This window comes from Convolutriloba macropyga, chromosome 9 (assembly GCF_964194025.1).
Source record: "Convolutriloba macropyga chromosome 9, txConMacr16.3, whole genome shotgun sequence".
NCBI lineage: Eukaryota > Metazoa > Xenacoelomorpha > Acoela > Convolutidae > Convolutriloba > Convolutriloba macropyga.
Window position 1 is genome coordinate 6,088,977 of NC_134476.1, and position 13,137 is coordinate 6,102,113.

Here is a 13,137-nt window from a genome sequence, read left to right on the forward strand (position 1 = left end):
GTCCTTAAAAACGGGATAAACAGGTAGCTCACAGCGGGCGTTAAGTTTCATTAGAGGTCCTTAGCCGCGTTTAGTATTACTTCAAGTGCTTAGTGTGATGAAGCTACCGGGAAGGCCGTAGTTTAAAGTTAAAGGTCATTTTTAGGGAGTTTTTGAGCACACAAATTTTTTCGAATTTTCTATTGGAGTAGTCTTTAAATGGAGGCTGGTTAAATTTGATTAAGGTCTTTTGCAAGACAGAAATACTTTTACTGACCATTTTAAGAGCGATATGTTTTGATAATCAAAACAAAAACAAGCAAAGTTATACTAATTTTAATTTTTTTTCTAGCTTTTTGAAAATTGTCGGTTTTTGAGTTTTTTTCAGTCCTAGGTGTCAAAGAACCTCCTCTAATAGAACACTGCACGGTTTCTAGTTGCAATTGAATGGTTTTCAACATCTTAACAACGAATTTTAGCATTTTTTTGACAAAACTTGCCTTTTTTTCTTTTTGACTTTTGTTGTCATTCAAGTGTTTCCAAACCCAGGGGCCAGAAAACCTCATTAAGGTTTTGATAATTTCGTGAAATTTTTTTATGGGCCTTGATTTTTTTTCTACTTTTTAGTATCACAAATTTTAGCAATTTGTTGATAAAACTTGCAAATTTTTTCAATTTATTGAAATTTATTGTCATTAAGCAGGTTTTTCTAGCTCCATGAGTCAGAAAACCTCCTTAAGTTACTGTGAAAATTTTTTTGGTCAACAATTGTGTTCAACTTTTTATCATCACAAATTTTAGCCTTTCATAAAACTTGCCATTTTTTAAGTTTTTTGAGATTTTTCGTCATTTTTTAGGCTTTTCTAGCCTGAAGAGCCGAGAAACCTCCTCTAGGTTTTGTTTTTATGTTAGTTTCTAGATATATTGGATTTTTTTTCAAGATTTTAATATCACGAATATCAGCAATTTTTTGAATAAAAATATCTTCACTTTTTTAAAAAATTTGATGTTTTACCGGAACCAGGGGTTTGATAGTCAGCTGATGCATAGTTTCTAGAGTTAATGGAATGGTTATCAATATTTTAATGACTTGAGTTAAAAATTTCTTGATAAGTTTTTATTTTTTCAATTTTTGGAATAGTTATCATGTTACAAATTTACGTATCTTTATGAGCCAGTGAAACTTTTTAGAGCTTGAAATAGGGATACTGAACAGGGATACAATAAAATGTTTCTGAAGATATTAATATGACGAATTTTAGCAAGATTTTTTTAAAATTTGCAATTGTTTTTTAAATTTTTCATTTTGTCTTTTTCTGAGTTTAACGATCATTACTGGCAAACAAAACTTTTTAAGTCTTGCAGATGGGTTACATGACAGAACTCCAGCGACCAAAATGGTTTTGAGCCTTTTTTCACTACAAAATGTGGAAACTTTTTTGAATTTTGCATTTGCGGTTCATTTCTATGATTTAATTACTTAAAAGGCTAGATAACGAGAAGTTGCTAGAATCTCATCATGGAAAGTACTCCTCTCTCTCTATCTCTGTTGCTTGGGATTTCTTTCCTTCGCTTTGTATTTGACGTTTTATCTCTCCTACACTATCTCTCTCTCTCTCTCTCTCTCTATTTCCTTAGCTCTTTTGATGCCGCACTTCAGCTGCTGTTATTTGGCGTGATGTCATCATCTATTACGCTCACATCACGCCCCTTCAATTAACATAAAGCTAGCCTCACTAAAATGTGGCTAGCTAATGACGAAGCCAGCCGCTCGCCGGTCGTTTGAGAGCAATTAGCTTGACCTTAGTCTGTTATGTCGTTTTTTCACGCAGCATACTTCAAAATTTCACTTTTTAATTACTCTCAATCGAAGTTTGTAGCAATTATATTAGTCCTGATGGTCTTTTTTAATGCAATTTTTCGCTTGACCGATTTTTCGTCTGACCCATTTGACTTTTCGTCCTCAAAAACGGGATAAACAGGCAGCGCCCAGCAATATGTTCTCTTAGCGCCTTACAGCTTACTCATCTCCAAGTATGCGATTCACAAACTGTTTTGGGAGACTTATATTTATGGTATGACCGGCGGTCACTAAAGGATGAGCCCCCCTCCCCCCAATCCCCACCCATGCACATCGTTCAGGCTGTAAGGGCCCCGTACAGCCAAAGAAAGAGACCCCTCCCACAGTTGCCCCCTCCGGCGCACCAAACCTCCCCCCCCCCCCCCCCCCGCAGCGCTAACTTCACGCCCCTTCAATTAAGCTAAAGCTAGCCTCACTAAACCGTCGATAGCTACTGACGAAGCCAGTCGCTCGCTTGTCGTTTGAGAGCAATTCGCCCGATATTAGTCGGTTGTTTGGCTGTTTTTATTGGCGTGACGTCATTTTTTTAAAGCTGAACTGTGCGATAAGTTCTTTTTTTCATAACGGACTTACCCCACTCTCTGAATGACTTCTAACCTGATTAAGGTCAGTTGGCGGTCACTCTAACCCCGTTCAAGGTCAATATACGACTCATATATAAGAGTCAATGTTAACGATAAAGCATGGTGACCAAAATAAATTAGTAAATTTTTATTTCCCGGAAAGAAATTTTTAGTTTGAAAACGTTTTGGTCTCTCAAAAAGTTGACAACTGCATCATTTTTGTACCTGTTGCTATCTATATTCTACATTACGAAAGTCAGGTTTGCAACTATTTCGGCCATATGCCTGCTATGTTTGTCAGTTGGTAGTCACTAGCTAGAACCAAAATCAACTGCTTGCCTGTCAATTGAGTGCAATTATTACGTAGGTAGTCTGTTTGTTTATTCTTTGGTCTGATTAAGCAAAAGATAAGTGGATAATTAGGTTAGGTGTGGAGAATTGCGAGTTCTATCTTTTCTCAATGCTCAAATTCATTGTGGTTTGAAACCTATAGATTTGTTTATCTTGCGCCTGTAATAAGTCAAACGCAGAAAGTCGAAGTGGCGCAGAGGAAGATGCCACAGAATGAGAATAAAAAACAAAATTTTTTCCGAGCTCTGATTGTTCAATTTTATTGGCCCTAAATAACCGGCCTCATCTTTTCGGCCGGCTGTTATTGCGGCGCTATTTTACAATTCAAAGATCTGTCTTTTCTTGAAGATGTGTTCACATTTGGTTTTTGAAGTCAAATTGAAATGATTTTTACCTAGAAGCGAAAGTAAAACGTTGTGGTGAGTTTTTTGTTGCAGAACGAGAGAAGATCTTTGTTCATGCGCCCCGATTCCTGAATGACTTCTCAACTTTGAGCAGTTTTTGTTAGTGTAGTGCAAGTAGTGAGCTGTTTCTAGCCGTTTTTTGCTCATTTGACCTTATTTAGCAGTTATTATTTGATAGCACTTTTGGGAGCTCTTAGCGTTTTGGTGTAAGAAATAATTTAGCTATAAAATGTTTTATTTTAAGTCAATTTTTTATTAACCGCCGTCAGCCTCTCAAAGGCTAATTATTAGGCGCTCACCTTTTACAATTCAAGGAATTTGAATTGTATTGAGGCGCTGTCTTTTCTTAAGATCTGTTCACTCATTTTGTTAGTTTTTGAAGTCAAACATCTGTAGTGAATTTGATCATGCCAAAACAGGATGTGGAGCGAATAGGGAAAAGGCCAGCGGTTTTGTGCCGTCAATTTTTTGAACTCGACGTTTAAAGTTGAGTGAGAAAACGTTGTTTGAACAAAAAATAGCTTTTTTCGCTAGTGATTTTTTGTTCACATGCGGCAATTTGAATTTGATTTTTACTGTTTTGTAATTGATTTTTAAGGGGTTTCAGAACCGATCCCTAGTTATTCAGGTCAAGTTTCATTGTCTAGGCATTGGAAGTTCTTATAATTTTAGGTCAGGACATGTCCTGCTGTTTTTTAAATTGTTTTACCTTTTAATTGTTTTTCATTTTATACAAGTCGGAGGTTTTGCGTTTAATCTCTGACTTAGTTCACTCACTGTTTCTACTAATTGGAATTTAGATTTTAGGCAATTTTACGTTGACAGTCAAAGAGTGAAATCGAAAGAAATAGGAAGAACCAATAGAGCCAGGGTACTAAGACTTGACACAGTGCTTTACGTTATTAGATTATTAGAGTTCCTTAGAGTATACTGATAACTGGCATTGGTAGCGAGCTTATTGTACTCATATTTACAGGCTGATTTCGCCTCCATTTATTGATTCTATTGAAACTGCGGTCCAAATTAGAATGCTTTTTGAGACTTTTTCTTCGAACTGTTTCCACCCCAAAGTCTGTCAGTAGTGTCAACAGCGGCTGTTTGTCAGCTCTATCAATTAACTTCTTGGAACAAATTTGCTTGTATTTGGTGTCGAACGTAGTTTGAAGCAACGATTGTAAATGTGTCGTATTCAGAAATTTTGTTGCTAAAGGAAAAGCAATTGTAAGATAGATAACAAGGCCCTGATAGCCAAGTGGTTAATGATTCACTGCAGTACACCGGAGGTCGCTGGATCTAACCCCCCCTTAGTGTTTGGAATAATTTGCATCCTTAAAAATTTATTTAGGCTACACCACCTTTATATTTTTAAAGCGTTTTGGAGTGAATGTTTTTGGCCTGAAGTGTTTCTATTTTTTTTACTTTGTTCACGAAAATTGTACGTTTTTTCGGAGATAGTGAATCCGTGAGGCTGGTTGAACTGTTCTTTTTCTGTTTTCTTGGAGGCTTCGATATTTTGTTGCGACGTACTTGAAATTGCAATTTAATTTTTACTGTTATTGTGCTGCTTTTGTTATATGCAAGGAGGTAACATATGTGGTAGAGAAGTTTATTCTTGATATCAGAGATTGTATTGTCATAATTATGAATATTTCTCCGTTAAAGGATTCATGTTTTTCCTACAATTTAAATTGGTTTCGCTTATTTTTCAATGACTTCGATCTTTGTTGGTAAGGCCCAATGAGCAGTGAGGCCCAAAACTGGCTTTAGCAGTCCTTCAAGTGCTTAGAGTGGTGCAGCTGCTGGGAGGGCCTTAATTCAAGGTTGAAAGATCATTTTTAGATGTTTTGGAGTCAAAATACAATTTTTCACGTTTTTTGTCATTTTTGAGCTTTTTGTTTGTAAGTCTTAAATTGACGTTTGTCAATTTTGCAAGACATAATTACTTTTGATGACCATTTGTGAGCTATTTGTTTTGGTTGCGGAAACATAATTTTGCAACATTAATTTTGCAGTTTCTCAAAGTCATTTTTGGAGTTTCTCCCGCTCAAGGGATCGGTGAACCTCATCGGGGTTTTGATATAGAATAGTCTTAAACTTTTTATTATCACTGATTTCTGCAATTTTTTGTAATAAGGGTGAAATTTTTTGAAAATTCTTATCTTGTTCCGTGTTAATCGATCCTTCCATTTCTAGTGGCCAAAAAAGCCCTTTCAAGGCCTGTGCGTGCCTTAATGGGTATATTTAATTTGATCAAATTTGACCTGCAGGGTAGAAGCTTCAAGAATTATAGCAATGAATTTGTTTGATTGTTTGTTTCTCCAATTTTGAGACTGTTTGCATTTTGGCTGTTATTGTTGAATTGATCTACTGGTCAGATACATTAGCTCTAATTTTTTCATTCAGTTGTTTGGATTGTATTTCAGGACTTGTCCTGCTATTTTTTTTAAATTCGACTTACCTCACTCAATGTTTGAACTGAATGGATTTCAAATTCTTTCACACGTTGAATTACGTAATGTCGTGAATATGGTTGTCGAAAAGTCAATGATTAAAATCAAAAGGTTTTACTAATCCAATCATTGTTCATTCTAGGTATAGTTTTTTATTCAGTCAACAAAAATTCTTTGAATTGTATGTCAGGACTTGTCCTGTTATGCTTTTAATTCCCTTTTGGCCAAATTTTTTGCTTATACATAAGTCACGATTTTTACTCTGGAGTTCTGACTTATTTCTTATCACTGTTTTAACTGAATTGATTTTAAATTCTTTCACGTATTGAATTACGTAATGTAGTGAATACGGACCAATTTCAAAAGTGCAAAATCAAAATAGAGGGATAAACCGGGAAATCCCTGTCATTAAGTCATTGTGCTTTAGGATGACAAAATTCATTAAAGCGATTGCTACCTGGCTTTAGTATTATGCTTAACAGCGTTCAGTTTTGAAGCTGAATTAAGTGTAGTTTTAGAATCTAACCGAATATTCAAGCGGGTCAACGGTGGCTCTTTTCCGGCTTTTTGCTGGCTATTTATTTATAGAATTCTCAGCTTCTCAGATGGCTATGATAGTGCTCCTATTTTTACACTTCAAAGTATTTGAATTGTTTTGGGGCGCTGTCTTTTTCAAGATCTGGTCACACATTTTCATGATTTTTGAAGTCAAGAGTAGTGATATTGGTCACGCCGAAACAGGAAATGGAGTACAAAAGCAAGTGGTTTTGCGGCGTGAATTCTTTTTGCTCTAATTTTGAAGTAGAGCGAGAAAACGGTGTTTGAATAAAAGTTCGCTTTCTCGCTTGTGGTTTTTTTTATAGCTGCGAAGCTGTAAGCTGAGCGGAGCTATATTGCGGTGCTTATTTTTTTTGTTTCGTCGTCTGACGCTCTTTTTTTCGTTTTACATTTGTTCACACAGCAAAGCTGAAAAAGTAAAATTTTCTGAATGATTTCTTCCTCTCACTAACGGCATTTGCGCGCGTGACGTCATTTCTCACTCGCTTTAGCAAAAGTTTTTAGGTTAATTGCGTGATTAGATTTTGATCATACGTGACTTACCTCACTCAATAAAATGACTTTTGCAGTTTAAAACTTAAAGTTTAATTTGAATTTGTTTAAGGTCAAAGGAAATCCTATGTGCAGTAAAGGTCCCTAATAAGAGGTTTCGGTGGAATGAATTTTAACAAGCTTTATTGATTTATCGTTGAATGTTTTACCTAGTTTTTTGAGCGGCGTCAATTTGTTTCTCTCTCTCTCTCTTATATGGCACGCAGGTCTATTCTTTCGCAGCTCTTCTGGCAATCTGTCGGCTATGTTTGTTCACATGCGGCAATTTCACTTTGGTTTTTACTGTTTTTCCTACAATTTATTGATTAATTGCGCTCTGTCTTTTTTGTAAGTTGGTTTCGATTATTTTTCAATGACTGATCTTTGTTGGTGAGGCCCAAAACTGGCTTTAGCAGTCCTTCAAGTGCTTAGAGTGGTGCAGCTGCTGGGAGGGCCTTAATTCAAGGTTGAAAGATCATTTTTAGATGTTTTGGAGTCAAAATACAATTTTTCACGTTTTTTGTCATTTTTGAGCTTTTTGTTTGTAAGTCTTAAATTGACGTTTGTCAATTTTGCAAGACATAATTACTTTTGATGACCATTTGTGAGCTATTTGTTTTGGTTGCGGAAACATAATTTTGCAACATTAATTTTGCAGTTTCTCAAAGTCATTTTTGGAGTTTCTCCCGCTCAAGGGATCGGTGAAACTCATCGGGGTTTTGATATAGAATAGTCTTAAACATTTTAATATCACTGATTTCTGTAATATTTTGTAATAAGGGTGAAATTTTTTGAAAATTCTTATCTTGTTCCGTGTTAATCGATCCTTCCATCTCTAGTGGCCAAAAAAGCCCTTTCAAGGCCTGTGCGTGACTTAATGGGTATATTTAATTTGATCAAATTTGACCTGCAGGGTAGAAGCTTCAAGAATTATAGCAAGGAATTTGTTTTTGTTTAGTTTGATTGTTTGTTTCTCCAATTTTGAGACTGTTTGCATTTTGGCTGTTATTTTTGAATTGATCTACTGGTCAGATACATTAGCTCTTAAATTTTTCATTCAGTTGTTTGGATTGTATTTCAGGACTTGTCCTGCTATTTTTTTAAATTCGACTTACCTGACTCAATGTTTGAACTGAATGGATTTCAAATTCTTTCACACGTTTAATTACGTAATGTCATGAATATGGTTGTCGAAAAATCAATGATTAAAGTCAAAAGGTTTTCCTAATCCAATCATTGTTCATTCTAGGTATAGTTTTTTATTCAGTCAACAAAAATTCTTTGAATTGTATGTCAGGACTTGTCCTGCTATGCCTTTAATTCCCTTTTGACCAAATTTTTTGCTTATACATAAATCAGGATTTTTACTCTGGAGTTCTGAATTATTTCTTATCACTGTTTTAACTGAATTGATTTTAAATTCTTTCACGTATTGAATTACGTAATGTAGTGAATACGACCAATTTTAAAAGTGCAAAATCAAAATAAAGGGATAAACCGGTAAATCCCTCTCATTAAGTCATTGTGCTTTAGGATGACAAAGTTCATTAAAGCGATTGCTACCTGGCTTTAGTATTATGCTTAACAGCGTTCAGTTTAGAAGCTCAAATAAGTGTAGTTTTAGAATCTAACCGAATATGCAAGCGGATCAACGGTGGCTCTTTTTCGGCTTTTTGCTGGGTATTTATTAATAGCCGCCTCAGCTTCTCAGATGGCTATGATAGTGCTCCTATTTTTACACTTCAAAGAATTTGAATTGGTTTGGGGCGCTGTCTTTTTCAAGATCTGGTCACATATTTTCATGATTTTTGAAGTCAAGAGTAGTGATATTGGTCAGGCCGAAACAGGAAATGGAGTACAAAAGCGAGTGGATTTGCGGCGTGAATTCTTTTTGCTCTAATTTTGAAGTAGAGTGAGAAAACGGTGTTTGAACGAAAGTTCGCTTTCTAGCTAGTGGTTTTTTATAGCTGCGAAGCTGTAATCTGAGTGGAGCTATATTGCGGTGCTCTTGTTTTTTTTGTTTCGTCGTCTGACTCTCTTTTTTTCGTTTTACATTTGTTCACACAGCAAAGCTGAAAAAGTAAAATTTTCTGAATGATTTCTTCCTCTCACTAACGGCATTTGCGCGCGGGACGTCATTTCTCACTCGCTTTAGCAAAAGTTTTTAGGTTTATTGCGTGATTAGATTTTGATCATACGTGACTTACATCACTCAATAAAATGACTTTTGCACTTTAAAACTTAAAGTTTAATTTGAATTCGTTTTAAGGTCAAAGGAACTCCTATGTGCAGTAAAGGTCCCTAATAAGAGGCTTCTGTGGAATGGATTTTAAAAAGCTTTATTAATTTATCGCTGAATGTTTTACCTAGTTTTTTGAGCGGCGTCAATTTTTTTTTTCAATTTAGATCTGTATCTGTTTTTCTCTCTCTATTATATGGCACGCAGGTCTATTCTTTCGCAGCTATTCAGACAATCTGCTGGCTATGTTTGTTCACATGCGGCAATTTCACTTTGGTTTTTACTGTATTTTCTATTTTTTGGATCGGATTTTTTCTGAATCGTTTTTCCAATCCATTCATAGTTCATTCTAAGCCTGGTTTTTTGTTAGATTCAAATATACATTTTTCGCTATTGGTTTTTTTTGTTCTCGATAGCGGCATTTTGACATTAATTTTCTGTTTTTTTTGTTTTTGATCTGATTTTTTTAGAACTGCTTTTCCCAATTCTCTCATGGTCCGTTTTAGGTCTAGTTTTGGTTTAGTCAGTGAACATTCTTTGAATTGTACACCAGGACTTGTCCTGCTATGTTTTTATACTTCTCCGAACAAAATTTTTTTTCGCTTTACCTTAGTTCACATTTTGTTCAACATTTTGCGTGAAATCTTTTTGACACATCTCTAGGCTAGTTTCACCCTTCTCTCATTAAACCCCTAAAGGCCATTTTTATGGGTTTAATGAGAGAGTTTGATGAGAATTTAATGAGATCCATAAACACATAAAGGCCAATTTTAGATGCCAGTACTCAAACTTTGTTCTTAGTTACCATCTCTAATGCTTATTGGTATTGATACTAGCCCCTGTTTCGTCTCACTACGAAACAGGAGTATGTTCAGCTCCAAAATGACATCAAAATAGTTCGCACTTTAAAATTGTTTGTGTACAAAAAATCATTTTTATCATTAGTTTCTTCTCTTCTTTCAATCCCAATCTTGGTTATGGAAATCAACGGCGACTATTTTCCGGTAGTCTGCTGGGTATTTTTTTTATGCTATTAATTTTTGTCATTTCTATCTGTATGCTATTTCTGTCTTTTGTTATTTCTATCTTGATACTGTCTGAACATGAACTACAGGAGTGAATTTGTAATCTGTCGGCAATCTGTCTGCTATGTTAAGCACTAATTTTTAATGAAATAGCTTAAAGAAGGAATATCCGTGGTCGCAATCGGCAATAGTCTGCCGGCTATGTTCACATAATATTGATGGCATGTTCTAGCCTGCTGGAAAAGCGACCACAAACCCCTCAGGTGACGCAGCCACAGCCCCAGTTCCAGTTCAGTCATAAACAAACAACAATAACAATAACAAGCCACATCAGGGAAATGCTAGAAGTGTACAACTGTGATACAGTAAACAGTAGCATCAGCAATAAGGCATAAATAACACAACAATACCCACAATGGCGATTTTTCCAGTTTGAAGAAAAATGTTTTGACGAGGAAATTCTGTCAGCAGAAACTGAGTCACAATAGTCAGTTAAATCTCGCTAGTAAACTTTGAGCTGTAAATCTCGATCTTAAACGACAGAAAAGCCGAAATGCCAAATTCTACGAAAAGAGCAATAAAAATGTTGCTTCTGGAATGCAATCCGGTTGATAAAGTTGGTGTGATTTTTGCTGGCTGAGTTATTAGAAGCCGCGTGTAGCTAACCAGCTTTTTAAAAGGGCCATAGAGCGTAGCAATTGAACAGTAGTTGATTTAATCATATCTTTTTGTTCTGTACAAGTAGATAGAGTAAGTTGATTACATACATCAAGAAACTGTTCCTTCTAATCCCACTCTTTCACATTGATAACTGAAATTTGGGTTCTTATTAGACGTGCCCGATTAACAGTAGCTGTCTATTATTGCGTAATATTTAGGATTCTGCTTTGCAAGTAACAGTTTCTTTCGATAGAGAAAGATTTGCCGTATTTAGATCGTTTTCTGGCCTTTGATGTGATATATGGACTGTTATTGTCAATCTTATCATCTCAGATATTGTATCTAAGCAGAAACTGATCTCCACGGATTGACGTGAACTGTGATTGGCCCATTTCCCCATTGAAAAGAGACTTCTCCAATTTGATAAGATCGTGATAAGATTCTTGGTGAAAAGAAATTTGGGTATGCACAAACTTGCATCATCTTTGCATTTGTTTGAAGATATTTTAAAGCATTGTTAAGATTTATCATTAAAAGTTGACTTGACAAGATAATTGTCGATCTTTCTGAAGATAGCAAATTTTGTCGAGAAACGCAATATCTTGTATGTCTCGGTAAAATTTATGTCACTGGGTTATGGTTTCCTGCGTGAACAATTTTGGCGAAGTCATTAATCTGTGAACAAGATTCAGAACTGAATGTTTTTGGGATTTTGGTTTTGAAGTAATTATTAAATTATTATGGTAGAAATATCAGTGGAGTAAAAGAACTCTCGTACGTTCAAAAGCCGTACCCTGTGGTAGAAATTGGAAATGGTTGTTAGTAATTTTAATTTCTGGAGTTGATTTTTTTCCTCAACCGATAAAGGAAGAATATCCTAAATTTCGAGATAATAAACATCTAACCAAACTGCTAATCTGGTTGCAGCCAATTAAATTTTTCCCATCAATGTGAAGTTGATTTTTGAAAAGCTAACGTTTCGTGCTGTTCTGGTGTTTTAATGGTATCCCTATTTGGATGTGATTTCGGATTAATCTAATAACTATTGGGCAATTCACTATTTATTTTTATTTGTCGAACTGTTTTTTTGCAAAGCTTAATTATAGTCGGTATCTATAATAAAAGTATGTAAAAGTATTTTCTTTCAATCTGCTTTTGCATTTTTTTATTAGAAATGTTCGAGTTAGTTTGAAAAAAGTAACTTTATTGCTAATTCGGTTTGCTTGAGTATAATAATCTAATTATGAACTTCTTGACAATTTCAACGTTCGTAATTTGAAAACAAAAAATTAAAAGCATAAAAAACAACAAAATTAAAAACAGTTCCGCATATTTAATTTTGTGATTGTTTTTCGTCTTCTTTGTATGTAGTCTTTGCTTTGATGATCTCTTTAATTCTCTTCGCTGGCAGGCTGGCTTTGACCTTTATCCTATTATTATTATTACGGACTGTCACCCCCCCCCCCCCCATCAACCGCATTTTTGTTTTCATTACCTAGAATGAATCGTTTGCTCTAACTAATGCATCGTTTGCACTGATTCATTCAATGACAATGTTTTGTATAGCTCAATAAGAAGTAGGACTGTCCGTTACAATTTATGTAATATAAAAGGCAGTCAATCATCTATGTCGTAATCTACCGAAGGGGGAGGGGGGGTGGGGGCAGTTGCATTATTATTGATGTTATAATAACTACCGCGGAAGTGCAGTTAATTGTTCACATTTAGGAAGTGCATTTATTTTGATCTTTTGTGGTGGAAAAGGAGAGATGCTACGTAGAGTACTGTTGATATGACGTAATTGATGTGGTGTAATGACGTGAATTTTGCTGTTACATTGTGGCCAAACTTGAAACTTTTTGTTCACAATTCGTTTTTGAAGCAATTAAATTTAAGAGCTTCTAGATCATATTTAGTACATCAAAGACAAGAAGTTTTGTTGCTGATTTGTGCTTGCATAGCCACGTGTAACGGTGAACATTACCACAAGTTTGTTGTCGTCATCATCGAGAGGGTACTAAACTCCGAGGAAAATCCGAGGTGCTGATTAATGTTCTTAAGGGCCTCAAACGAAATTTGTAGCAATTATATTAGTCCTCTAGTCTATTTTTATGCGATTTTTCGCTGGACCGATTTTCGTCTTACCCATTTGACTTTTCTTCCTCAAAAACCGGGTAAGCAGGTAGAGCATGGAGGGCATCAAATGGGTGAGCAGCTCTCTAAGAACCTTACGCCTTAATACTTTCTAAGTAGGAGATTTACCAAAACTGTTTTAAATGCCATTTTCATGGTGTGAAGGGCGGTTCTTAATCTTGACCCCACACTGGCCCCCCATACTCCCCCACCCCCTCCACCTTGCGATTTGACCCCTCACTGTCACCCCTTAGGCAGCCCTCCTTAATTAAACTCCAACCTCCTCCACTCCACCCTCTCGTCAAGTCTTTTTTATTTTTTAAATCTTAAAATGTAAATTTGTAGTTATAACCACAACAAAAACGTTTGGTTAAATATTCATT

The 13,137-nt window shown here is 35.5% G+C and overlaps 1 protein-coding gene across 1 annotated transcript in view; it reads left to right on the top strand.

The window, feature by feature from the left end:
* The window catches only part of LOC142345580 (proliferation-associated protein 2G4-like), a 30,236-nt gene extending 18,545 nt beyond the window's left edge, over positions 1–11,691 (top strand). The window contains exon 9 of the mRNA XM_075397700.1: positions 10,194–11,691. Coding sequence (XP_075253815.1) covers positions 10,194–10,262 — 69 coding nt within the window. The 3' untranslated portion in view covers positions 10,263–11,691. The remainder of the gene's footprint in view (positions 1–10,193) is intronic.
* The last annotated feature ends 1,446 nt before the right edge of the window (positions 11,692–13,137 follow it).